At 37.3% G+C, this 25,679-nt stretch overlaps 1 protein-coding gene across 1 annotated transcript in view; it reads right to left on the bottom strand.

Moving 5' to 3' along the window:
• Positions 1 to 25,679, bottom strand: part of LOC139459836 (heparan sulfate 2-O-sulfotransferase 1-like) — a 216,436-nt gene that overhangs the window by 12,292 nt on the left and 178,465 nt on the right. The window contains exons 5-6 of the mRNA XM_071241541.1: positions 15,082 to 15,220; positions 1,222 to 1,319 (exon numbers count right to left, since the gene is read on the bottom strand). Coding sequence (XP_071097642.1) covers positions 1,222 to 1,319; positions 15,082 to 15,220 — 237 coding nt within the window. The remainder of the gene's footprint in view (positions 1 to 1,221; positions 1,320 to 15,081; positions 15,221 to 25,679) is intronic.

Below are 25,679 nucleotides of genomic sequence, written 5' to 3'. Positions count from 1 at the left end.
GATGAATTTTGGTTGAATTTAAATTTTTACACTTAATGCAGGACTATATCAAATGGACTGTCCAATAAAGATATTGATCTTTTATCACCTCCTGAGGATAATAACGAACTTGATAAAAAAGTGGATCAATTTGCTACACAAACCAAATGTGTGGCGTAAGTAATTATTGGTAATACCGTGTAAAGTAAATGGGTGATTATTCACATGGTGCTAATAAATCAGAGGACAAGTTGTGAGTCATGACATAAAATGAGTAACAGACGAACAGCGCCCCCTAGAACCATGCAATATGATGTGATAACGCCTTTCTGACATAATAAGCAATATCGTTACACTTTCATTTCGGAACAGAACTTGTAGAAGCCAAAAAACTCTCAATTATCAGTCCCTGCAGATAAAATATTGAGGGTGTCGCACAACTGTTACAAGGAGCGGACTGACTCATGATATTATCCCACTGTCAGAAAATGACATTCTTCCTATGGGTAGACATTGTGTCAAGATTTTCATCCAATCATTGAAACATTTGTATGGAGGCTGGATTTACGATTGAGTTAGTGACAAATGGGAATCTATGACCTTGTATGAGTTTCTGCAGGCTTTGATCAGGATAACGTATTTGGCATATTGGCAATTGTCGAGCACAGAAATGGGCTAGAATTTTGCTACTGGAACTTTCAAAGAGAGATTATTATATGACCATGATTAAATCTATAAGTAGCACGGTGCTCACTCTGTGAACAAATTGAACTGGCTGTCAAATCTCAAATTTGACATTGCACTGTTCAACCTGACATAAATTAAACCTTAGAATTATTGAAAGGGGAGACAATACTTTTATAATATTTGTGTCCATGAAGTAGCCACCCTTGGATAGCATAGCAAATGCAAATTGGGTTCCCTTGTGAGACACCTTAGGTGAATCCAGAACAGATGTTGGGCAACTAATTACATATCATACCATATCATAAAACATTAAAACAAGATGAAACTGTATATATTACTCAATTACTCCATGCAGGTTTGTGTCATGGAAAGTGCAGTTGCACTGCGTGGAATGCAAATACTACAGTCTACTCCAGTGTGGACTCCAGCACCAACAGTCATCTTGCACACCAAATAATTCCCGTCATCTCATAATTTTTATGTTTGACATGTCCTTCTTGATAAAATCAAAACTAATTCTTGACATGAATCACCTTCAACAAATCGTGAACTTACCAACACTCAGCATTTTGGCCACAGAAAAATGGAATTTGTAGCCAGAGGTTTCCAGGATCACAGTCTTCTCCATTTCGATTGACACATTCATCAAATGTCTGAAAATCAAATGTCACATTTGTCAACAATTGTCGAGATGTGTTGATGTAGGAAACAACTTTATCATGATACATACCTTATCCTCTACTCTGGACCATGACTAAATGACAAAAGAGTCTCTATTTCTGAACAGATGTTCTTTATGCGGCATCATGATCTTATTATTATTTTAATTCTTAACTCTTCTCATAAGGTTATAGGCATATACAAATCCTGTCATTGTTTTCAAAAGGGCTCACAAATATAATGTTTTTGTAAAATGTATTGATTGAGAACGTGTTGAGAACAGTTTACAGGTTTATTATGGTTTGAATATATTTTCTCAAATACTGTGAACATTGTAATAATCATCAATTCTATTTTCCTTTAGTTTTCACACTGTTGCACACAAATGTCCAGCAGAACACAGTAACTATTTTTTTAAATTGCAACTGGCAAATAGATCAGAAGTTGGGAGTATATTGTGTTGTTACCTGTTGGAAAGACTGTCTATTTTCCCATGTTCATTTTGTAATTGATTGTATGAGTGAGTGAGTATGGTTTTAAGCCGCTTTTAACAATATTCCAGCAATATCATGGCAGGGGACACCAGAAATGGGCTTCACACATGGTACTCATGTCGGCACGACGAGCGAACGCTTTAACCACTAGGCTACCCGACCACCCCAATTGATAGTATGAACAACAGCCAATTCGGTTGGGCACAATGGCACGCAAACGACAAAGTCACTTAGCCTGACCACCTCATCCATCGTCACCTTTTTTAACAAGCAGGGGTCGGGGTCATTTTTCTTTCTTACAATCCCATGGTGTTTGGGTACTAGATTAACCAATAATGCTATGCTGCATCAGCATTCAACATGACCATTTTTTATTTGCTTTCTGTTAATGTGTTAATGTTTACCCAAAAACAGTAATAGAAAGCTTACTCTCTATCAATGGTAACTTCATCAGACAATCCATACTGAATCCTCAATAATCTCAGAACATAGGTCCCAAAGAAATTCTCACCTTTCAGTTGAAACATTCTCTATCAATTAACAAAACAGGAATTCTCATCCTGCCGTAAAACGATTTGCAAGTCAATATTTGCCTCTATCCTCTCCTATATAATCAGGTTGTCAGAATTCATAACCCTTGTCTCTATTACACACCGCCTGTCTCGTCAGCGATCATCATTGCCAAGCAAATCTCCCATTGGTGTTTTGCAGGGGAGCTTTCTTGGCCCTATCGGATTAATGTTTCCCTTCCAAATATTCATGGCCCATTGTATTGGTGATTATAACCTCTCATTGTCTTCTTTGTAATCGTTTGAGAGTGTTACATGCGATCAATCATCAGAAGAGGTCCCAGATGTTTTCTGATGTGCTTGATGAAGCAGGTTCACGAAATACTGTATCAATTTCAAAAGCCATTTAAACTTGTGACATAAGAGATCAAGTTTCCCCAATACAACAGAAACATCTTTAACCTTTTTTGATGAACAAAGATCATTGTGCAAGCTTCCATCTGAATGAGATATTTGATGGAACATAAAATAACAGTCCTTCTGAGACAGAAATGTGTTGATGTTTAATTCTACATCATTATGATCTCACCTTCATTTGAAACACATACATGATGATTCAGGGTTAAAATCCAACAAACAAAGACCATATATATTCAAAACAGATACCCAAACTGAATGTGTGAATGGGTTTCATTCCATCTCAGTTACACTTCTCAACAGCAAGTGTACACAAAGGAGTGAGTGAGTGAGTGAGAAAGTGAGAAAGTGAGAAAGCTTTATTACACCAGCAATATTTTAAAAGCCTACACAGCGTAATACTCAGTGATAGAGCGGGCAACTGAAGTGGCAAGGGATGAGCTGGAGTTTAAATGCTGCATTAGATATTATTTGTGTTTCAGCACAGGATGTCAGCATAACATGGGAGGTGGAACAAAGTGACACAGATTGACATTTAACAATGGCATGGTGCTCCAAGACCAACGATTAATATCAAGGCGTCTCGGGGTGTACTTGGTATTCTAATCCAGAACTAATCTGTTTTGTCCACTTTTTTTTAGCTTTTTGCATGTTTATCCAAAGAAAATGTACACTATTGTCTGGACCTATTTCATTTTGCGAATCTCTGCTTTATTATTACTTGATCACACAAGCAATGCAAATACTGTGTCCTAAAGTGATGCATTCTTCCAGAGCTAACTTGTGGAACAATGCAAATACTGTGCAGACCTGTCAACCCTCCAGCATTTTGCAGGAGACTCCCGCAATTTGATGAAATCTCCCAGTCTCCCGCAAGATGGACTATTTCTCCCGCAAAATAGAATTCTTCATTATTTAAAAAATTCGCCTCCATTGTCCCGTGAGTAAAAACAATGAATGGGAAGTTTGCGTCCCGATCTGTCCGGTAGGCTCCCGGATTAGGGACCCTTATCACAGCCACCCGCAGGGGGACCCAGATCGGCCTTTGTCCAGTAATCAACAGGTAATTAAATTCATATGGTGAACGATTGAACAATGTAAACTGTTAAGAAAACTCGGATAGTCCTGAAGGGTTGAACTTGAAATGAAAAATCAGCCAAGTATTCATCACTTCATGAAATGAACTGTTGTCTTCATGTTCTTAGCGTGTTTATTCTTCCATAATTTAAGAACGTAGATACATATGGCCGGTCCAGTTATACATGACTTTATTAGTTATCAGATTTGTCAGAAACTTTGTTAAAACATCAACATACCTCAAAGTTATGTCACTGAACTCTTGGAAATGAAAACAAAATATGTCCTGCAAGCGCCGTCTTCAGAAACAACACTATGCGTGATTGGTTGATTCGGTAGTCGAAATAACAATGAGTTACACGATCAGGCTTCCTCACAGCTAGGATTTCAAAGTCAAAGTTTAAAGTGAAACTCATAAATTTCCTTTTGACTGACATCGTGACTTGTGTGCACAGAAAATATCAAAACAGAACTTTATCAAATTTCGCGAGAATGTATCATGTGATTATTTGACACGATTTGATTGGCTAATAGTTTGCTTGCGTCCCAGATCTGCAATCTAATTTGCATACAACAGTACTAGTCAACCAATGAGATTAATACACGTCAAGGTCAGAAAGGTCAACAACGACAACGAGACTCATTTCATTAATAAATTGTAGTAAAACGTAAAAGTACTTCCAAATATGGCATACATTTCTTGGAATGGAATAACGTGAACATTTCTGGGAAATTTAAGAAGCGAAGAAATGGGACTGTCAACAGACTACCGCAGACAGAAAAAAACCCAGTATATCTTATTGAAATTAAGGGCGATGATGTTACGTCAGGATAAATGCATTTGATACTTCTTTGGCGAATTTTGTAACCAACATCGCGCCAAATACTCAGAAAACCTGCATCGTAACGAAGCCTGACAACTGGTCAGATTGAACACGTCGTCAACTGGTCAAGCTACCGATTGTGAAATTTCAATATCTGTTTGCGTTTATCTGAGATGATCTTTGAACGAAAGTAATATGGGTAGATTGTGCTGGGTTTACTTTTGGAAGAGGAAAATGCAAACGGAAATTAAGCAAGCTGTATGTATAAGAAACTTATTGATTATTTATTGTTTCAAAATATTTGTTTTTTTTTTGTAACATTATTAAAAATAAAAGTTGGAAATTATCTTATCTTCACTATCTTAAAAATCTCCCCCTTTGGAGGCAAATCTCCCCCATTTTGAAGTCAAATCTCCCACAATGTCATGATGAGGGGTTGACAGGTCTGACTGTGTCCTAAAGTGATGCCTTCTTCCAGAGCTAACTTGTGGAACAACGCAGATACTGTGTCCTAAAGTGATGCGTTCTTCCAGAGCTAACTTGTGGAACAATGCAAATACTGTGTCCTAAAGTGATGTGTTCTTCCAGAGCTAACTTGTGGAACAATGCAGATACTGTGTTCTAAAGTGATGCGTTCTTCCAAAGCTAACTTGTGGAACAATGCAAATACTGTGTCCTAAAGTGATGTGTTCTTCCAGAGCTAACTCGTGGAACAATGCAGATACTGTGTTCTAAAGTGATGCGTTCTTCCAGAGCTAACTTGTGGAACAGCGAAAGATTTTTTAGTTAAATGTTGCCAGAAAGCTATACATTCTTAACAAGGGCAAAAACAGTTGCATGGGCAGATCAAGGATTTTGAACAGGGTGTGGGTGGTGACTTGGGCACAGTTAACAAGGTGTCTGAAAAAAGGAGGGGTGTGCAACCCTGCACCTTCCCCCTCCCCATCCAACTGCAAAAACCATGTTCTCCCAGGACCATATTTACTTTTTATCATCCAAAACTGGCTCCCACAGGAGATATCGCTTGGGTGAGATCAAGCGATATCTATACTGTAGATATTGCTGCAATGAAATTGCATCACAATGCCTTGCAGACCATTGTGACGTCATTGGTAACAATGACGTCACAATCAAATGACATCACTAATGGCTCTGCTACTGAAGCTGTTAGAAGTACTTTTTACACTTAAGACACTGCTTATTACTTTCTACCAACTGAAAAAGTTGGAAGAATGATGTTGGATGATAAATAAAATCTCACCCTCGTGTCTTTTCATATCAAATATATCAACACTCGTTGATAAAAGTGGAAAACAATCCTCGGCAAGCCTAGGAGTTTTCTCACTTTTATCAACTCGTGTTGATATATTTGATATCAAAAGACACTCGGGTGAGATTCTCTATTTATTTTCATTGACACTGACATATGTACTCTTAAACATCTTAACCTGTCACAAAAAATGGTTTGTACTTTTTAAAATATCTGCTGAGCTAATGTTTATTTTTATTTTTTTCACATATACCATTTCAAGACAATTCTGTACTCCATTAACAGATGTCATTCCTTCAATACATAATTAAATATTGATGAGATAGCCATATAGCGGGTTATTATTAGGACAATGGATATGAAACATATATCTAGGTGAAACATCATCTATAGCCTGTACCATAATACTACCAGGTTTTTGAAAGTCACTTAAAAGTGATACACATAAGAAAGAGATGATAAAGGAATAAGCATATATCCGAAAAGTTGGGCGACATTTTTTTTATTTGTTGGTTTACGGATGCGCCGCTTTTTCAAAGTCCAAATGTTAAAAAAAAATAAAAATGAAAATTACCCTTTTTTTTTATTACCGCCGATCTTTTCGACAAAAAGTTCAAACTAAAAAAGATTTCTTTTCCTCGTCGAGCTTAAAGCAAAGGGAAGTCACTCTGATATTTCTTGCTGGGATCCTTCTTTATACCATCAAAGCTTGTCAACGCAAAGCGCAGTGGTGACCAGTTTAACTATTTCAACACTGTTGGCCGTTCAAAGCCACAAGTCACACCGCACGGTAAACCGTCCAAGCCACGTCAAAATAGTTTATAATTATATTAACCTACTTGTCATATCATTCATTTATTAAATCTATCACATTTCACAATGTCAGAAATACCTATTCCATTTGATTTTATCATTTTTTATCTATAGATTAAAAATATATTCACTTGACACTATTTCCCGCAATGTTATTGAAAATAAAATTCTCGGACACACTTCGACAACGGGTCCTCACGGGCTGAAACGTCTTTATTTACAAAGTAATAAAATCATCAAAAATGTATCTATAAAAGTTGCCAAACTGACATCTTAGTTATTATTTCCAACTTTTCGTGCGATCGCATATCGTAAGTCAAATGACATCTCGGCTTTCGTCGCCTGGATTTCTCGGCTCGGACACGATGTCTTAATACCAAAATATATGCATAAGAAATCTTTGTCACAGCTCATAACCTAGCTCTATGCATCCATAAAGTTCCATATTTTTAATATAGATCGTGATTTCATGCTAAAACGTTCAGAATAACATGATTTAACACAAACCTTTCGCCAAAGTCTGAAAATTATCTTTGCTGTAATTTGATTAGCTGCCTTAGGTCAGGTGCTTAAATTTGACTAATCACGAACCTTGTAGCAGATTTTGTCGATGAAACAATATAAGTTTTTTTAATGTATACTGACATGGCAGGACGTATGTGTTATTCATACGAAGCTTTGAAAACCGAGGTATTTCCTCATGTTAGTGAGCGGACAGCCACTATCATCGGGAAATGGGGGATGACAGATATTATTTGTAATTCTTTTTAAAATAATGTTCAACGTAAACAAATGAAAATTAAAAAGAAATAGGTAAGTGGATTTTATGAATTCTTATATTTGCCGAAAAAATCGTTAGATTTGCGCTAAATTTGGATGTTATGCATGTTTTAGCTTACATTATTATTTATTTAAAACGAACTTTATTTAGTTGTTCATGAATTATTTAAATAATGAAATACACATAACTTTCATATTTATAAACAATAGGATTAATTAGACCTTTCAAATAGTGCATGGCCAAACATGTAGTAGCAAAGATGTTAATTTCAGCAGATAATTCATTGATAAATGTTGGTTTCATTTATCACACAACAGTCTCTGGAAACTTGGTGTCACAGCAGTAATCTTCTGGTTGGCTGGTGTTGAAAGAGTTAAACGTTGCCCATGCATTTGCAGCCAAAATAGCAGCGTTTTTCATGCATTTCCACTCATGACATGAATATTGTTATGTTGTCATCCCTGCACAAGCTGAGTGCAAGGGATATAATAAAATGTTCTTGAAAAATTGAGTTATTTTACTTTTATTACGACAGGATATATTTTTTCATACCTAACTTTTTAGGACAAAATTCAGGTAAAAAAAAATGTGAGAGGCTTTTTTTTTTCTTTTTTTTTTAATTGGCCTGCCTCACTTTTGAAATGAGTTTGAAATCCGTAAACCAAGAAATAAAAAAAGTGTTGCCTTGTGTTCCTCATAATAAAGAAGTTGACATCCATAAGTTCTCTGCTTCGTAACATTAACATTCATGACCTTAGAAAATATCTTTTACATATCTTTTATTGAAAGTGGAAGTTACAATAGTGCCCGAGGAAACAGGGTATTACTGAACATTACATATGATCTTTGATTGTTATCTGCTTGACTTCCAAACCTTCCAAAACAATTGGTTCAAAACTATCAGGTGAAATACTTCATGTTTCTAAAACTTACAGCTTTTTACAAGTATTCACCTTTTCTAAGATAGGAGTAGGATGGGATGAAGCTTGAAGCTCAACTGCAGGTTGAGGCATTTTAAAAAAGATTCAAAGCAAGAGGTAAAAAATGAAAAATTAATTTGCTCCATGCATCATTGATGATATGTGTCCTGAAATGTAATTCTACCAGAAGTATAATCTAACACGTTCATATACAAAATATAATTTTAATGCCCGCATTATTGCTAAATGGTTTTACATTTCAAGATTCTTGAAGAAATAGGCTATTAAAGAACCCTGTATGATACAACATTGCTATTTCGCATGTTGAAACCAATTTAGGATTTTCTGGCTGCATATTGTGAGGAAGATTTAGTGCCTGACAAATAGCTGAGATAAAGAGGGGTCTTAAAGTGGGGAGAAATCCCTACAAAAAATTATGAACTCAAAATCAATTTTCCATTTTAATGTCGTTTCTTTCAAACGGAAATTATTTGAATTGTGCAGTAGGCAGCAGAAGGAGGACTGTTTGGATTCTGAAGAAAAACAATTTACTTTTTTACTTTTCTTCCAGAAAAGTAATGCAAGTCATTTGATACTATGAAAAATAATATGATACATTGAAAACATCTATCTGTCAGGCTGTGATGACTAAATGGCATGTAATTCACCAAGGGCAGTTGTGACCACCTGACTTCTACCAGACATACAACCTGACACAAAAACAAAGTAATATGTCATTTCCAAGGTTGACAAATAACCAAAAAATTACTGAAGATCATGCTTCCATATGCAATCAACATTGTAGTATAGAAATAAGCGTACACTATGCCATGGGGCATGCTAGAATTTTGTTTATTCATATAGTAGTGAATAACATGGTTGGTTGGTTGGTTTGTTGTTTAAGGCCGCACTCAGCAATATTCCAGCTATATGACGGCGGTCTGTAAATAATCGAATCTGGACCTGACAATCCAGTGATTAATATCATGAGCATCGATCCACGCAATTGGGATCGAATAACATGGAGGTTAATGTTAACTATAATAAAAAGAGTCCCATAAAGCCTTAAGAAGTGATAGGGACTAGGGTCGCTTTATGTCATGAAAAAATCTGAGTTTACTTTTCCCCATTGTGGACACTATGAACCAAAATAAAAAATAATAACATGGATCAAGGGCCGTAACTGTGTATGCACAAAATGTGAAAACATATAGCAAGGGATGTAACTCTGGAAAAACATAATTTACGGCACCAATTTTCAAACTTAGTCTTGACAAGTGTCTCTTAATCTTAGATAGGCATGCAAACTTTCATTAATGTAACTTTAGTAGTTTCTAAGAAAATTTGTCCCCATTCATTCAGTATGCACTAAGCTGAAAAGCACAGACCAAAGGCCATTACACTGTAAAAATAATAATTTTTGACAAGGATCTCTTAGATGAGCATGCAAACTTTCATCCACGTAACTTAAGAAGTTTCTGAGAAAACATGTCCCCATTTCTTACACAGTATGCATGAAGTAGAAAAGCATGAATCAAGGACCATAATTCTGTAAAAATGAACTTAAGACACCAATTTTCAAACTTACTTATCCATTCTCTATCCATTAAAGTTTTTTTCAAGGCATTAATAGTGGTAATATGACCGTGGTTGCTGTAAATAACGGTGAGTTGTACGATCTTCCGATCATTTCACATACGAGTTTGCCGAAATGAATATGAACAATATTGAATGCAATTTTGAATAAAATGAATAAAATAGATTACAAAGATAAGTCCAGATATATAGATATGTAATGTACTGTCTTTATAACCAGACTGTGTAATTACATGATTAGTTTGCGTACTTCAGTACAGATTTGTTGACATGGTATGTTCGGTGTTACATGCCCACAGTAATGTCTTTGTTTTTGAGGAAAAAAACATCAAAACTCTTCAACCCTGTGTATAAGACAACCCCCTTGAAAGCCCCCTAGTTCTAGGTACAAAAACCCACCTTATACACAGCGATATATGGTACCTTAATAAGAAAGTTAAAAGATCTTTCAGTTAAATAACATCACTTCCAGGTTACAAATATACCTTTCCAATCCAGTACAACTTTGCAACCGAAAATACTAGCCACTAGCTACCTTAATAATAAAATCATATGGTAGAACATTACTTTCTGCAAACTATTGTTTAAAAATTAAAAATTAGTGTCGCACCCGAAATACTCAGATGAATCCCTTGAAGTAGGTCAAAACACTAGTGTCTAGTATGCATTCACAGAAGTAATACCATAAGGTTCTAAACAATGTATTTGGAATTTAGGAAAAGTCCTGCACACACTTTGGCTAGCTTAAATGATTGAACATGGACGTCTTCCTTTTTCCTTTTTTGGACTCTTTGTCCCATTTTATCCCCTCGCCTTTCTTTGTCTGTATTGAGATAACTGCCCCAAGTCGGTTCTTTCCACAGATACCATACTGTTAGGGATGGTCTTGAAGTATAACGGGGTTACTGATCGACAGTAAAAAAAAAAATCACGGAAGATTTTGATTTTTTCATAACCTAAAATGAATATAAAGTAATTATTTTGGTGGTTTTGATTTATTTTGAAACTGTTGAATGCACATTTCAAAGATCTTTCCATATCCCAAGGTGCACACAATTTTATTGATAGCAACTTCTTTAATACTGTAGAAGAGCGACATTTCGGTATAGATCCTTATACCGTTGTCAAGCAAGCTATACCGAAACATCACTTTTTACAGCATTTTTTTTACAGTAAGTTGTTATCGTCCACAGAGGATAATAATGTGTTGACTTAGTTACTTACTTTGATTTTAGCTCAACTGATTTAAAAAACCTTTGGTTTTTGATGAATTAACCATGAATTAAATGTATGTATTTGGAATCATCTTTCATAATTTGAGCTCTTGTGACCTTGAACTTTAATGAAGTCTTAACTTCTCCACTTTTGTCATTAGTTATGGTACATTGTCACACTTTCTAGTATCTCTGGTCAGGGAATTGCCCGGTGGAGCTTCACTCAATGAGAACAGTAAAACAAGTGCCTAACTGAACATGAGACAAACTTCAGATCTGTTACTCCGTTCCGCTTGATATATCTAACAGGGATATTGCTTTTACACTGTCAATCAAGATGGCTGCCATTGCTGTCTGCCACACAGCAATTAAGAAACCTAATAAGCAATATCATTGGCTAAAAGGGTGACATCAATAACCAGCCAATGACAGAGTACCTGTTTGAAATGAGGGGGTCACATGATTACTCCTTAAAGGGCAGCGCAGTATACAGACGGGGTCAGGTAGAGTCAATCCATTAGGTGACTTTTGATTGGCTATCGATTCAGGACTGATGGCAATGCAATTTAAGATAGGCAATTTTGAGTATCAAGTGTTGAGAATGGGAATGTTGGGAGTTTGAGGAAGGCCAAAGTGTGTTTACTGCAACTCTTGATCGTTCCTATACCATTATAGGTTATGTAGGTCACTACAGACAGCAGGAAAGGTACTATCATTATACTGTAACAATGTCAACACAAGGGAGATAACTGTGAGATATCAAGTGAAGAGATGATTCTGGAGACAAAATCAATATTGGGGCGGTGGGGGGGACTTCATAAGCATCTCAATGGCAATGGTGCTGACAAACCTAGAAACATAATCGGGGCGAACCGGGATTTGAACACACAATCATAGGTTTCTGGTGTGCCCAAGGAACGCAACTTTGCACAGCAAATCACGGTGCCATAGACAACTGGGCCATCTGTGCCCCCGAGCTTTACAGAGTGTAGGAAACCTAATGTAGAGATGAGAGGTTGTAGGAAGCATAATGTAGAGATGAGAGGTTGTAGGAAACATAATGTAGAGATGAGAGATTGTAGAAAACATACTGTAGAGATGAGAGGTTGTAGGAAACATAATGTAGAGATGAGAGGTTGTAGGAAACATAATGTAGAGATTAGGGGTTGTAGGAAACATAATGTAGAGATGAGAGGTTGTAGGAAACATAATGTAGAGATTAGGGGTTGTAGGAAACATAATGTAGAGATGAGAGGTTGTAGGAAGCATAATGTAGAGATGAGAGGTTCTAGGAAACATAATGTAGAGTTGAGAGGTTCTAGGAAGCATAATGTAGAGATGAGAGGTTGTAGGAAACATAATGTAGAGTTGAGAGGTTGTAGGAAACAATGTAGAGATTAGGGGTTGTAGGAAACATAATGTAGAGATGAGAGGTTGTAGGAAACATACTGTAGAGATGAGAGGTTGTAGGAAACATAATGTAGAGATTAGGGGTTGTAGGAAACATAATGTAGAGATGAGGGGTTGTAGAGAATTCATTTCAGTTAGCTCTTACAACAAGCACAGATCACCAAGGTTCAATTGTAACCCAGAATCCCAATGGTGGGGGATTTGTGGATAGGTTGAAGAACACTGTAAAGCATGACCAAAAAAACTCACTCAGGAAGTGATATCAAATACAACTTACAAGATAACACTCGTGGCAAAAGTACACAATATGAGATCACTAGGTGGGGTTTGTGGAGAGGTTGAAGATTGCTGTGAAGCATGAACTGAGGAAACATATGCCTCGACATGAAATACAGCTTAAACATGGTAATGTCCTGATCAATTCATCTAAGCAAACAAATAACTATGCCACAATATCTCTATCCACTTTTTGTCCAATAAATCTATCAAACGTGGTTCCTGATTAAATGAAGACAGCTTACGATAAAATCTAATGAAAATGATCCCATTAAAAAACTTCAACCTTCAAGAAGGGGCTTGAACAGTTGGTGAGGCCATTAGTTGCCATTCCCCTGAGCCCCCACTTCTTGGCAGCTTCAACATAGACACATGGCCCCAAGCAAAACATGCTCTGAATGCAATCATCTTGATTACAAGTTATGGAGACCTACGGCTTATGCAAGGCTTACGCAAATGTGTGAAAAACGTGAACATGTTCCATAATTTGTTCTTGGGAAGGGATAATCTTGAGAAGAAGCATATCATTTTCTCATGTCATAAAGTTCTTGCTTGTGATATGTATTTTTTACGATGTAGCAGTGGATGCATGAGTGAGCTAAAGGGCGGTAATGTCTGATACACAGTTAACGTGAGTGAGTTGGGTTTATCGCCGCTTTTAACAGTATTTCAGTTATATCACGGCATGTCAGCTTAATGTGGGAGGAAAACCCGAAGTAATGCAGGTCTCAGACGTTTACCATTTCGGTGAAACCCACGAGCACGGGTATGGTGCTGACAAACCTAGAAACATAATCGGGGCGAACCGGGATTCGAACCCACAATCTTAGGTTTCTGGCGTGTCCAAAGGACACAACTACACACTTAAAGCATAGGATGATCACTAAAAAGGGAAGACATATAAACTGCAGTGCTTAGTACACCATTAGATATTCAAATCTTTCACAATTTATTCTAAATATCTCATTTAATTTCTGTTTTCTTTATATAAATGGTATTTGGACATTATACACATTTTATTGCCCCAAATCATATCCAGCTAGTCAAATAAATCACTTATGGTTTATTAACAATTCTGCAGCCAAAGGTGGCTGTGAATATTGTACTGATGAAACAGTCATCCCTTGACTGTGCCTACAGCTAGTGGATGACCAGGAGTTGTCTCCCTTCCATGCCTCGTCTACAGTAATGACTTTTGTAATGTATCAGCTCCATAACACCTGTCAGTGATCGCACAGAGAGCCACACGGGCACAGATTGTTACCTACACTATCTGCTGCTTATACAGGCTTTAATTAACAAACACTGATTCCAGAAAAAGTAACATCTTTCAGTGTGATGATTAAACCATCAGCCATGTCTTCAATGTGTTGAGTGACATGTGACTTTATCACACAACCCATCAGTGGGGCTCTCCGGAACTGCCAATTACATGTTCCTGTCTCCAGTAATTACTACATTCTTTGGGAGAGGTGATTGGCTAACTTATGTGTGTGTTTGCAGGTATTTTGTAGTTTTTGTCATCTAACCACTTATTGGCATATCAACTAATCAGCACTGCAGGTGTTAAACTGTGAAAAGTAGCTAGACCACCTACTTCAGAATGTTGTAGAATCTGTGGATTTAGTCAAGAGTGAAATCAGCTGCTGGCTTAATGTATCAGCAGAAACAACACTTATAGAATCTGAAGGGTCTAAGGGGTCTTTGAGGCTCCTCTTTTCGTAATATAAGCTAGCATGTAACCAAAATCATTAGGAGGTTCACTAAAATAGTGACAGCTAATTTGAATGCAAGATGTAAGCTATAGAACGTTGCAATACATGTTAATCTTCTACTTTGAAAAATAAAAATGTCCGATTTATGGAATAGGAGATGTTTTTATGCCCTAGTTGGCACTATTAAAGATATAAGGACACTACTTGGATGCAGACCAGGTTAAACTTTCTTAAAAGTCAGATGATTTACAAGAGCTAGAATGAGGAAAGAGATATTCAGTTATGGCATCTTTTTTAATTTTGAGTATACGATTATTTCATATCAAAGCATTTTGTATGCACCTTTAACAGTTAAATGCCAACTAAGCACTTTTCCTGGCAGGCATAAATTCGAACACTGTGGTTACATGTGTGGACCACACAATATAATTTTCTTTACCTCTTTGTTTCCTGCTTTCCTCCGCTTGAGGGATGGTCTAAAATCGTCTCCATATCGGACAAAGTAGTAGTAGGACACCAGCCGGTCCAGGGGGTCCCGTACAATGTTAATGTATATGGGCTTCTTCAGCAAACCAAAGCTGTGGATGGAAAGGGTAAATGTGTAACTATCATCTTTAAAACAATATATAATGCTTTATGTAACATGTGGCAAATTATAGTTGTTGTTTGTTGTTTGAGGCCACACTCACCAATATTCCAGCTATATGACGGCGGTCTGAAAATAATTGAGTCTGTGGACCAGACAATCCAGTGATTGACATAATGAGCATCGATCTACGCAATTGGGATCAATAAACATGCATCAACAAAGTCAGCGAGCCTGACCAGCCGAGCCCGTTAGTTGCCTTTTAAGACAAGCGTAGTCGCCTTTTACAGCAAGCATAGGTTGCTGAAGACCTATTGTACCCCAGATCTTCACGTGTCGGCAATTTAACAGTTGAAGTGTCATCAAGTCTATCTATTTGGAGCAGATAGATGTGTCGAGGAGCCTCATGGTTGAGATGTTTGCAGGGTTTAACTGTCATACAGAAGGCATGTGATCAGCACAGAACAAACTTGTTTTCAGTGGTCATCACCACTTGGATGCGTTGATGTCCGATTTATCAAACAAATGTTTATAACAAGCCATTCGATTCCTTAAACAGTTGTTCCTGTGAGAGTGTTCACCTAAAGAGTTAAATTTCACTAAGTTCTAATCTTCTAGCATAGACATGTCAACTTGAACCTGAATTCAAGAACCAACATAATCTCTCAAAATATGAAAAATTGTCCTTTGAGAAATGTCATTTGAAACAAAATTGCGGATAATAATCATTTGCTTGAATCTGTAAAATCTTTTGAAATGTTTCAGATGTATGTAATAATACATCATGTACCTAAATAACTCCATATAGCTTGAAGGTTGTGCATATGTTCAATCACATGGAAAATTTAAGACAAATGAAAGCTGTTATTGAAGAAAAAGACAATGGAATGAAGAAAACACAGACATAATATCATTTGCTTGAATCAGCATTATGTCTTATTTAAAACTGATCAACCTTTTTCAGTATCTGTGACTTACAAAGCATCTATAAATCAATCCTAATAGCGAAATTCCAAAAGGCATCAATAAATGGTTCCAAATAGTGAAGTGACAATACAGTGTGTCAGCAAAGGGTTCCAAATAGTGAAGTGACAATACAAAGCGTCAGTAAAAGGTTCCAAATAGTGAAGTGACAATACAATGTGTCAGTAAAGGGTTCCAAATAGTGAAGTGACAATACAGTGTGTCAGCAAAGGGTTCCAAATAGTGAAGTGACAATACAAAGCGTCAGTAAAGGGTTCCAAATAGTGAAGTGACAATACAAAGCGTCAGTAAAGGGTTCCAAATAGTGAAGTGACAATACAAAGCGTCAGTAAAGGGTTCCAAATAGTGAAGTGACAATACAGTGTGTCAGCAAAGGGTTCCAAATAGTGAAGTGACAATACAAAGCGTCAGTAAAGGGTTCCAAATAGTGAAGTGACAATACAAAGCGTCAGTAAAGAGTTCCAAATAGTGAAGTGACAATACAAAGCGTCAGTAAAGGGTTCCAAATAGTGAAGTGACAATACAAAGCATCAGTTAAGGGTTCCAAATAGTGAAGTGACTATACAAAGCGTCAGTAAAGGGTTCCAAATAGTGAAGTGACAATACAAAGCGTCAGTAAAGGGTTCCAAGTAGTGAAGTGACAATACAAAGCATCAGTTAAGGGTTCCAAATAGTGAAGTGACAATACAAAGCGTCAGTAAAGGGTTCCAAATAGTGAAGTGACAATACAATGTGTCAGTAAAGGGTTCCAAATAGTGAAGTGACAATACAAAGCGTCAGTAAAGGTTTCCAAATAGTGAAGTGACAATACAAAGCGTCAGTAAAGGGTTCCAAATAGTGAAGTGACAATACAAAGCGTCAGTAAAGGGTTCCAAATAGTGAAGTGACAATACAAAGTGTCAGTAAAGGGTTCAAAATAGTGAAGTGACAATACAAAGCGTCAGTAAAGGGTTCCAAATAGTGAAGTGACAATACAAAGCATCAGTAAAGGGTTCCAAATAGTGACGTGACAATACAAAGCATCAGTAAAGGGTTCCAAATAGTGAAGTGACAATACAAAGCATCAGTAAAGGGTTCCAAATAGTGAAGTGACAATACAAAGTGTCAGTAAAGGGTTCCAAATAGTGAAGTGACAATACAATGTGTCAGTAAAGGGTTCCAAATAGTGAAGTGACAATACAAAGCGTCAGTAAAGGGTTCCAAATAGTGAAGTGACAATACAAAGCATCAGTAAAGGGTTCCAAATAGTGAAGTGACAATACAAAGCATCAGTGAAGGGTTCCAAATAGTGAAGTGACAATACAAAGCATCAGTAAAGGGTTCCAAATAGTGAAGTGACAATACAAAGCGTCAGTAAAGGGTTCCAAATAGTGAAGTGACAATACAATGTGTCAGTAAAGGGTTCCAAATAGTGAAGTGACAATACAAAGTGTCAGTAAAGGGTTCCAAATAGTGAAGTGACAATACAATGTGTCAGTAAAGGGTTCCAAATAATGAAGTGACAATACAAAGCGTCAGTAAAGGGTTCCAAATAGTGAAGTGACAATACAAAGCATCAGTAAAGGGTTCCAAATAGTGAAGTGACAATACAAAGCGTCAGTAAAGGGTTCCAAATAGTGAAGTGACAATACAAAGCATCAGTAAAGGGTTCCAAATAGTGAAGTGACAATACAAAGCGTCAGTAAAGGGTTCCAAATAGTGAAGTGACAATACAAAGCGTCAGTAAAGGGTTCCAAATAATGAAGTGACAATACAAAGCATCAGTAAAGGGTTCCAAATAGAGTGAATCCCTTACATGTACAGGTGAGGTGGGGTAGCCTAGTGGTTAAATGTGCGAAGCCCATTTCTGGTGTCCCCCGTCGTGATATTGCTGGAATATTGCTAAAAGCGGCATAAAACCATACTCACTCACTCACTCACTTAGATGTACATGTATGCACTTCACCATCTCCTGTCAAATGTGGTTAACTATTGATTCCATGCAGTGGGTCGAGTACCTAGACTAATCTAGCTTGCAGGCACCAACAAAAAGCTGCCTGACAATTGAGACCTTCACTAGACATTTTCATGAGCATTCAAGGGAATATAAAAATGCAACATGAAAATGTAATGGACATTTGAATATAAATGAATGATATCAACAAGTCATTAATGGTCGTATCACTTCTGCAGTAAGGTTGTTGGGGTACAATTACGTTTCATGTGACAACAGCTCTGATGAAGAAGCACAACTAACTGCACTAGTAACGTGCACAGATGCAGCAAATTGACTTCTGTTTAAGTTGTTCTGCACTGCAGTCACAGGACAATGTTTCACAATAAAACTAATTTTTCTGCAGACTTTGAGTGCTGTTTGGCCTTGTGACATTTGTTGAGAAGGTTCTGGGGAGAGTTCTGTAATTACAATCGCGTCTTTTAGATGGATTCAAGATGAACATGCCCTAGAAAAAAATAGATAAAAATGTTGATGCACCAAAGACAGATATCTGTTCAGTTTTACACACACTGAAATCTTTTCTCCACTATTGACAAATTATGCCTAGTCAGCAGCCCACCAATTCTTTGTAATTGCTGGTACACAAATGTGTCACTTTCATGATAGCTGGGGCACGGGTGGCCCAGTCGTCTAAGGTGTCACGATTCGCTGTGCAGAGTTGCATCCCTTGGGCACGCCAGAAACCTATGATTGTGGGTTCGAATCCCGGTTCGCCCCGATTATGTTTCTAGGTTGTCAGCACCATACCCGTGCTCGTGGGTTTCACTGAAGGGGTAAACATCTGAGACCTGCATCACTTCGGGCTTTCCTCCCACATTAAGCTGTCACGCCATGATATAACAGAAATACTGTTATAAAAGGCGTTAAGCCCAATCTCACTCACTCACTCCATGATAGTTGGACTGGGTCTTTCTTTTACCCTGAGGTGCACATCAAAACAAAACAGAGACATAACCTGTGTATCATAATCACAAACAAACTATTCATGCTTACATCTAAACATATCTTGATATTTCCCAAGGCAAATGTTTGGAAGCATTTAAACCATTATGGCCAATGTCTTTATTTTGTTAATACTAATAATAGTACACCTTAACCAGTATGTGGCACAAAATGACAGCAATACACAACCTACCCTGTGTGATGAATTAACAATGGAAAACTAACATTAGAAAATCAGAGTTAACAATTTTGTTGCATTCAAACAATCACAAACCATGTAATATTAACACTGGTTCCAGATTATTTCTATAAACATAGACAAAAAAAACATAAACTCTTTAATTAGTTTTAACAAATATAACATTATTTACTGCAGAGCTCAGAGTAATTGCACAAAATGCTTCTCCAAATACAACATCACATTTTCTGCACGCAAACTCAACGACAGTTCAATTGAAAGATGGCAATAATTCTGCCATGCAATCAGCCCAACAAAGTTGGCATGCATCAAAGCCTCCTAAACAGAAGCGTAATTACAAAGTTGTGTGTCAGTGGTTGAAACATTCACATTTCACTTCCCAAACACGATAATGTCAGTAGATGCAGCTTTATGCAGGTCATCACAAAAGAATTATGGGTAATAAGATGCGAACTTTACAGGATAATCACGATTGATACGACAAAGTATTGTCAACAGCAGTCTCCCCTGGGATTGGATGGGAATGAGTGGAGATGAGGTAGAATCGTGCACAGCGCAGTAGTCGGGACACAAAGATGTAGATAGTCATTAGGACAACAGTTGCCATTCACCACATCAATTTACAACATTTTTTATTGAACATTGCTGGCATTTTTCTGATTAACGGATTCAAAAGGGAGATTTGCTTTTCATTTGGACTAATTTCAAGTATCTGTCACTGGGTATACAAGTAAAATATGGCCTCCAGCCATGGAATTGGAACAGGACAATGAAAGAAACAGTCAAGCTCAGAATAAATACAGGACCCGACAGAGCTACATTACAGTGTAATGTCATGGGTTAGTGAAGCCTCGGTACACACAAATATCCCATTCAAAATCAGACCTGGCTTCTAACACTATTTATCATTGCTTATGCCAAGTATTGCAAAATTACATGTCTAAAATGATTTGTTTGTACATTGAAATTGGACAGACATATAATCTCAAGATATTGAATAGATTTCTCATATTGCGACTTTTCAGTTTCAGTGGTGTGCGTAAAACCATATGTTGCCTTTAGACACAAGTAAACAACGTAGGTTCTCCATAAGCAGATATACATCAAGATTTCTTAAACACAAATGCATTATTGACAAGTTGAGTGTCAGTGATTCAAACATACACAACCCACTTTGTGATGTTGGTAGATGTTGCTTCTTGCAGTTGATCAGAAAACCATAATGGGTAATACCCTATTTGACGTAATAAGCGCCCAGGGCGCACTCAAAATAAGAAATAGGGGGCTCTTATTAGAATGTAAGTTTCGTGAGAGAGAAAAAAAGATTTTGAAAGATCGAAAATTTCGTGGTTTATGCTTAATGATACAAAAGAAAAGTCTGTGCGTATCATACACGACCGATATATTTTCAAGAATTTAATTGTCCATAGTTAAGGGTGCTTATAACACACGAGTGCGTATTATAAGCGAATAAATAAGTCTTGAGTACTTGATCAACCAAAAAGGGGGGCTAATTGGGATTGTTCACTATCCAATATATTAGGAAATATCGCTGTGGGCGCTTATCATGTCAAATATGGTAAGTGCCAATCCTGTCTAAATATAAAATCGTCGAAGCCATAGAATAACCAGTCTTGTTCATCCACTGAAACAGATTGTATTGGCCGTAACAGACAAACCATAGGTCTAAACAATCATATGAATGGGTCATAGAAAATGAGCGATGACACCAGGTGTTCATGAAAATGGTTGGCATGATGTGCCCAAGCAGTTGCAGCTGGTAATCCCAACGTTTCATTTCAGCCATGAATGTATTCAGTATGAAACATATTCAATGTGATGTTCAGTTGGTGATTGTCACAAAGGTGATAATTTATTTTACGATGTGTCCAGGTCCCATGTAATATATTCCCAGCAATCTTGTGTCTCTAGCGGCAGTCGGGTAGCCTAGTGGTTAAAGTGTTTGCTCGTCACGCTGAAGACCAGGGTGTGGTTCCTGACATGGGTACATTGTGTGAAGACCATTTCTGGTGTCCCCTGCCGTGATATTGCTAAAAGTGGCGTAAAACCATACTCACTCACTTGTGTCACAATATAACACAGAATTGACAGAACACTAGCCATATGGTAGCAGATATACCACCTAGTCTCATCAATTCAATTACATCACTGATTGATTAACCAATACAAAAAATCACAACTGCCTCCACAGTAATCTATTTTATCATCGCCCAGGATCAGTCTATGTAGCCATTCTACACTAACTAATAGGGGCATATCATGAATGTAGCAGAGGAATGTAATCAGGAAGATTTCCAAAATTGCAGAACCATGTTCTGTTGATCTCTGCAGATGGGTGTAATACCATGATTTGTGGTTTTAAACAAAGGCTATACCTTACTCTGCAATCAGATAGATAATGATGGAACACGTATTGCTCAACCAGTGACTTGATCTCTTGTACATTATTCAGGAGAACACCATTCTTATACTTCCTTAAAAACCATTAACAGATAATCAGTGTTAGTGTCTACACCTTTGATACTATTTTCTATACAACTCGCGACAAGTGTGGTAGTCTTAGTGTCAAGTCTCGCCGAAGATACTACTTGTCATGCAACTAAAGAACACTGACTCTTATCCTTACCAATCAGATCAAAAAGTCTTTTGATGGCTTAATAAAGTTAATTCAATCTTGACCTCACAGTTAGTTGGTGCAAACCCAGTGTCCACTGGCCATTCGTTCAGGCATTAATCAGATCAAACATCATGTCATTATACCAAAAGCCCCGCCAGAGCCTCACGGGGCCATAAGTGAGCTGTGTGGAGCTGAGCAATCTACTTGTATAATCTCTAGAAAAGTTGCAAGCTCTCTGAATCATGACACATTCTTTGTGCAAATTCTTTTGAAGTCATTGTCTCCCAAAAGTAACTGATTTTACTTTGAATCAGTCGCAGCATATATTTTGCTGAAATATTTAAGAATGAAGTCCTACAAACTTATAGGGTGTAAATCTTCCACATATCTCTTACAGATCTCCATGTCGGTGCATATGTCTGTCATGTTTGTCACAGATAAGGGTGACTGGGTTACATATCGATGAAAATGATTGAGTGAGTGAGTGAGTGAGGTTTTACGCTAGTTCTATTCCTGCAATATCACGGCGGGGGACACCAAAAATGCGCTCCACTCAAACACTGTACCCATATGGGGAATCAAACCCGGGTTTTCAGCATGATGAGCAAACACTTTAACCACTAGGCTACCCGACATGAACATGACAGTCAACAAAATTATAGCCGGATTATAGCAATATAACAGGAATATTACAACTATATCATGGCAGCCCAAATCTGAATATGACCAATATTCCATGGATTCTAAGATACACAAAACATTACTTTGAGATTTACTCAATACATTAACTTTAAAGTATTTCACGATACTAGAACGACATTGTTGATAAAATTACGCTTTACCAATTTTTGTCAAACAAACAAAAACAACCATAAGACCTTTTCCCTTCCTTTGACAAGAAATGATAACGGTTATAAATCATATGGGGAACAGTTTTATTACAAATATTCTATCTTACTTTTCACAAAGTCATTTCTTTATAGCTGTTGACAGCATGTAAGATCAGACACAAAACCAATTCATCAAATGGCTACTTACACGTGTTATTTTCCTAACAAAATGTTTCAGCAGTAATTTGACAAGTTAATGACTCTCTTACTTCACCTTGAGAAATATGATCTGTTGAGAAGGCTCACAGAAATAACTGTGCATTTTTTTCACTGAAAGATCCAACCAATTAGAAAGGTTCATTGGTCTGTCATATTTCTTCTCTTCCGAACACCCACTGTTAGTCTGAGTTGCTTATTTAACCAGCCCTAGGAAAAACAAACTAGTAAAAAGGGTGGTGAAATATGCAGAATTTGAAAACAATATTGCAGAAGGTTAACAACAAATTGCTGGAAGCATGGCTGAAGCTGTTAGTTATGTAAACATCTTCACTAATACACTGAACACCTCCACTCCTGTTTGTTCAAGCAACTTCACCTGGCCTCAGGGAATCGGTAAAACATCAGCAAAACGTAATGTCATAAAACCATGGAATGCTAACACAAGACACAAATACTTAGTGTTCATGTATACCTCATAATGCATCTGTTTCGACAGAGCATCAAAATTCCATTAGACCAGCAATAGATTTGGTTTGCATAAGGGGAGGCTTAAACTAGAAATCACAGATAAAACTGAAGGAAACACATTTCTAAAGCCAAGGATTATTTTTGTACTTAACATAAATAACAAAAATGATGAAGATAATAACAGGTTGATATTGACCGTATATATAGTCTTCTCCATGTCTTCTTTTGTGTATTTCCTCATGCAACTGATATCATAATAGTGCATATTGTTATGTATATTATGCCAACGATATTGCAAAGTTATTGCACTTATATAGTGACGTGCATGTGTGTGTGGTGAGAGAGAGAGAGAGAGAGAGAGAGAGAGAGAGAGAGAGAGAGAGAGAGAGAGAGAGAGAGAGAGAGAGAGAGAGAGAGAGAGAGAGAGAGAGAGAGAGTGTGTGTGTGTGTGTGTGTGTGTGTGTGTGTGTGTGTGTGTGTGTGTGTGTGTGTGTGTGTGTGAAAATCATACAGTGTGGCCTTTTGTCCTTGTTCAGACACCGGATTCTGGTCCAGATTTAGGTACACATAGCAGATATATTGCTGACATGGGCACATAAGAACACTAACTCACTCATTCACTCCCCATAAGTATTGATGAAGGAGATAAGGGGAGCTCCAATACACACAACACACATTACCAACACATCCTTATGGTCATTAACAAATACATTTAAAAAATAACACACCTCCAGTATGAACAAGAAATATCCGGAAGTGTATTTAAAATGACATTTCCCTTATCACAACTTTGATCATGATACTAATCTGAGATTGTGAGCAAACTTGCATTATTTGATAAATATCTCTAAAGAAATTAATTTTTAACCTCCTTGTTAAAAATAGCCAAGTAGCCCAGTGAAGGAGGTATTCCATCATTCCATAGCTCAAAGTTCCAAGTCTTTCCCTCCATACATCCAAAACATGTAAGAAAGGAAACTTCAAGAACAGATTGCCTTTATGCTCTCATCAGAACTTCTTTCTAAAATCTCTTTTTTCCAAAGAGTCTTGACTGACTGATGATGTCTTGATGCTGTTTGGGTAGCTGGGACCTCACAGTGTGAACTAAAACTCTTTAACAGCAAGTGCTTCCAACCTGCATCTGTGTATGAATGTAGTGCACTTGCAAGGTATCCATGCCTGAATAATCATATATGTTCAACAAAGGAAGAGCAACTGGGGTGTTCATATGGTATGTGTGTGTGTGAGATTCATAAACATGTAAGCATTAAGTAGATACAAGACATCTTCTGGGCCCACTTGCACAAAACGATCTTAGCGCTAAGACTATCGTAAGCCTATGTTAATGTATGGGAGCTAAGATGTACTTTGGTTTTGACCTCAACAGGGACTTTGATAGTCTGTCTTACAGACCCTGATACAAATATATTGTAAATCGTGAAATTGATGCGTCTCCAAAAGAATGTGACCACTAGTCCTTAGCCAAAAATGCAACTCAATATGAATGCGACACCCCTATCCTCTCAAGTATCAGTGGATTTATATCTAAAGAAAATGTCCTCTGTCAGGTTTACAGGAGAATTCTCACCTTAATCCAACCTTACAGTAATCCAATCACACACCAAATAGCACCGCTCAGTAGAGTACTTCCGCTAAAATAATACATGCGCTGGCTCGTGTCAGCCTTAGATGCAGTCGCAAAGAACAAAGACACTGTGTTGCGTGGGTGGGGTCTGTCTGGACTTGCAGGTGTGTTCAGTGATGACATAAGTGAGCAGAACACTTGTCTTGTCTGTTGTTTGTCATAGTTGTTTGTTTTTAGCGCATGTCTAAGTTGGTATTTCTGCTGTCTTATTGTTGATATAAATGCGATGTTTAATAATGTGAGCAAAGACCACTCGCATTTTTCGCATTTAATTCATGCTCGTGTTAATTTCAAGATTTACAGTATCAAATACAGCCGATGCAAGTCTATAATGTTTGGCAAGTCTAGATTACTGCAGTATGAAGAGAGTCGCTGGGCTCCCCTTTATTATACTTTTATTAAGATAATTGAACAACTGTTTTTTTCTGTACAATATGTTCATTTCAGAGACTAGATGTTTGTCTTGGACTTTGTGTATCATCATAACTACAGAGATAGAACTGTGAAGGATGCAACCACCATGGTAATTA

This window comes from Haliotis cracherodii, unplaced genomic scaffold, assembly GCF_022045235.1.
Source record: "Haliotis cracherodii isolate W230 unplaced genomic scaffold, xgHalCrac1.p SCAF_13, whole genome shotgun sequence".
NCBI classification, from domain to species: domain Eukaryota; kingdom Metazoa; phylum Mollusca; class Gastropoda; order Lepetellida; family Haliotidae; genus Haliotis; species Haliotis cracherodii.
The sequence above is the reverse complement of the archived record's forward strand: the minus strand, read 5'-3'. Positions and strand labels throughout refer to the sequence as shown.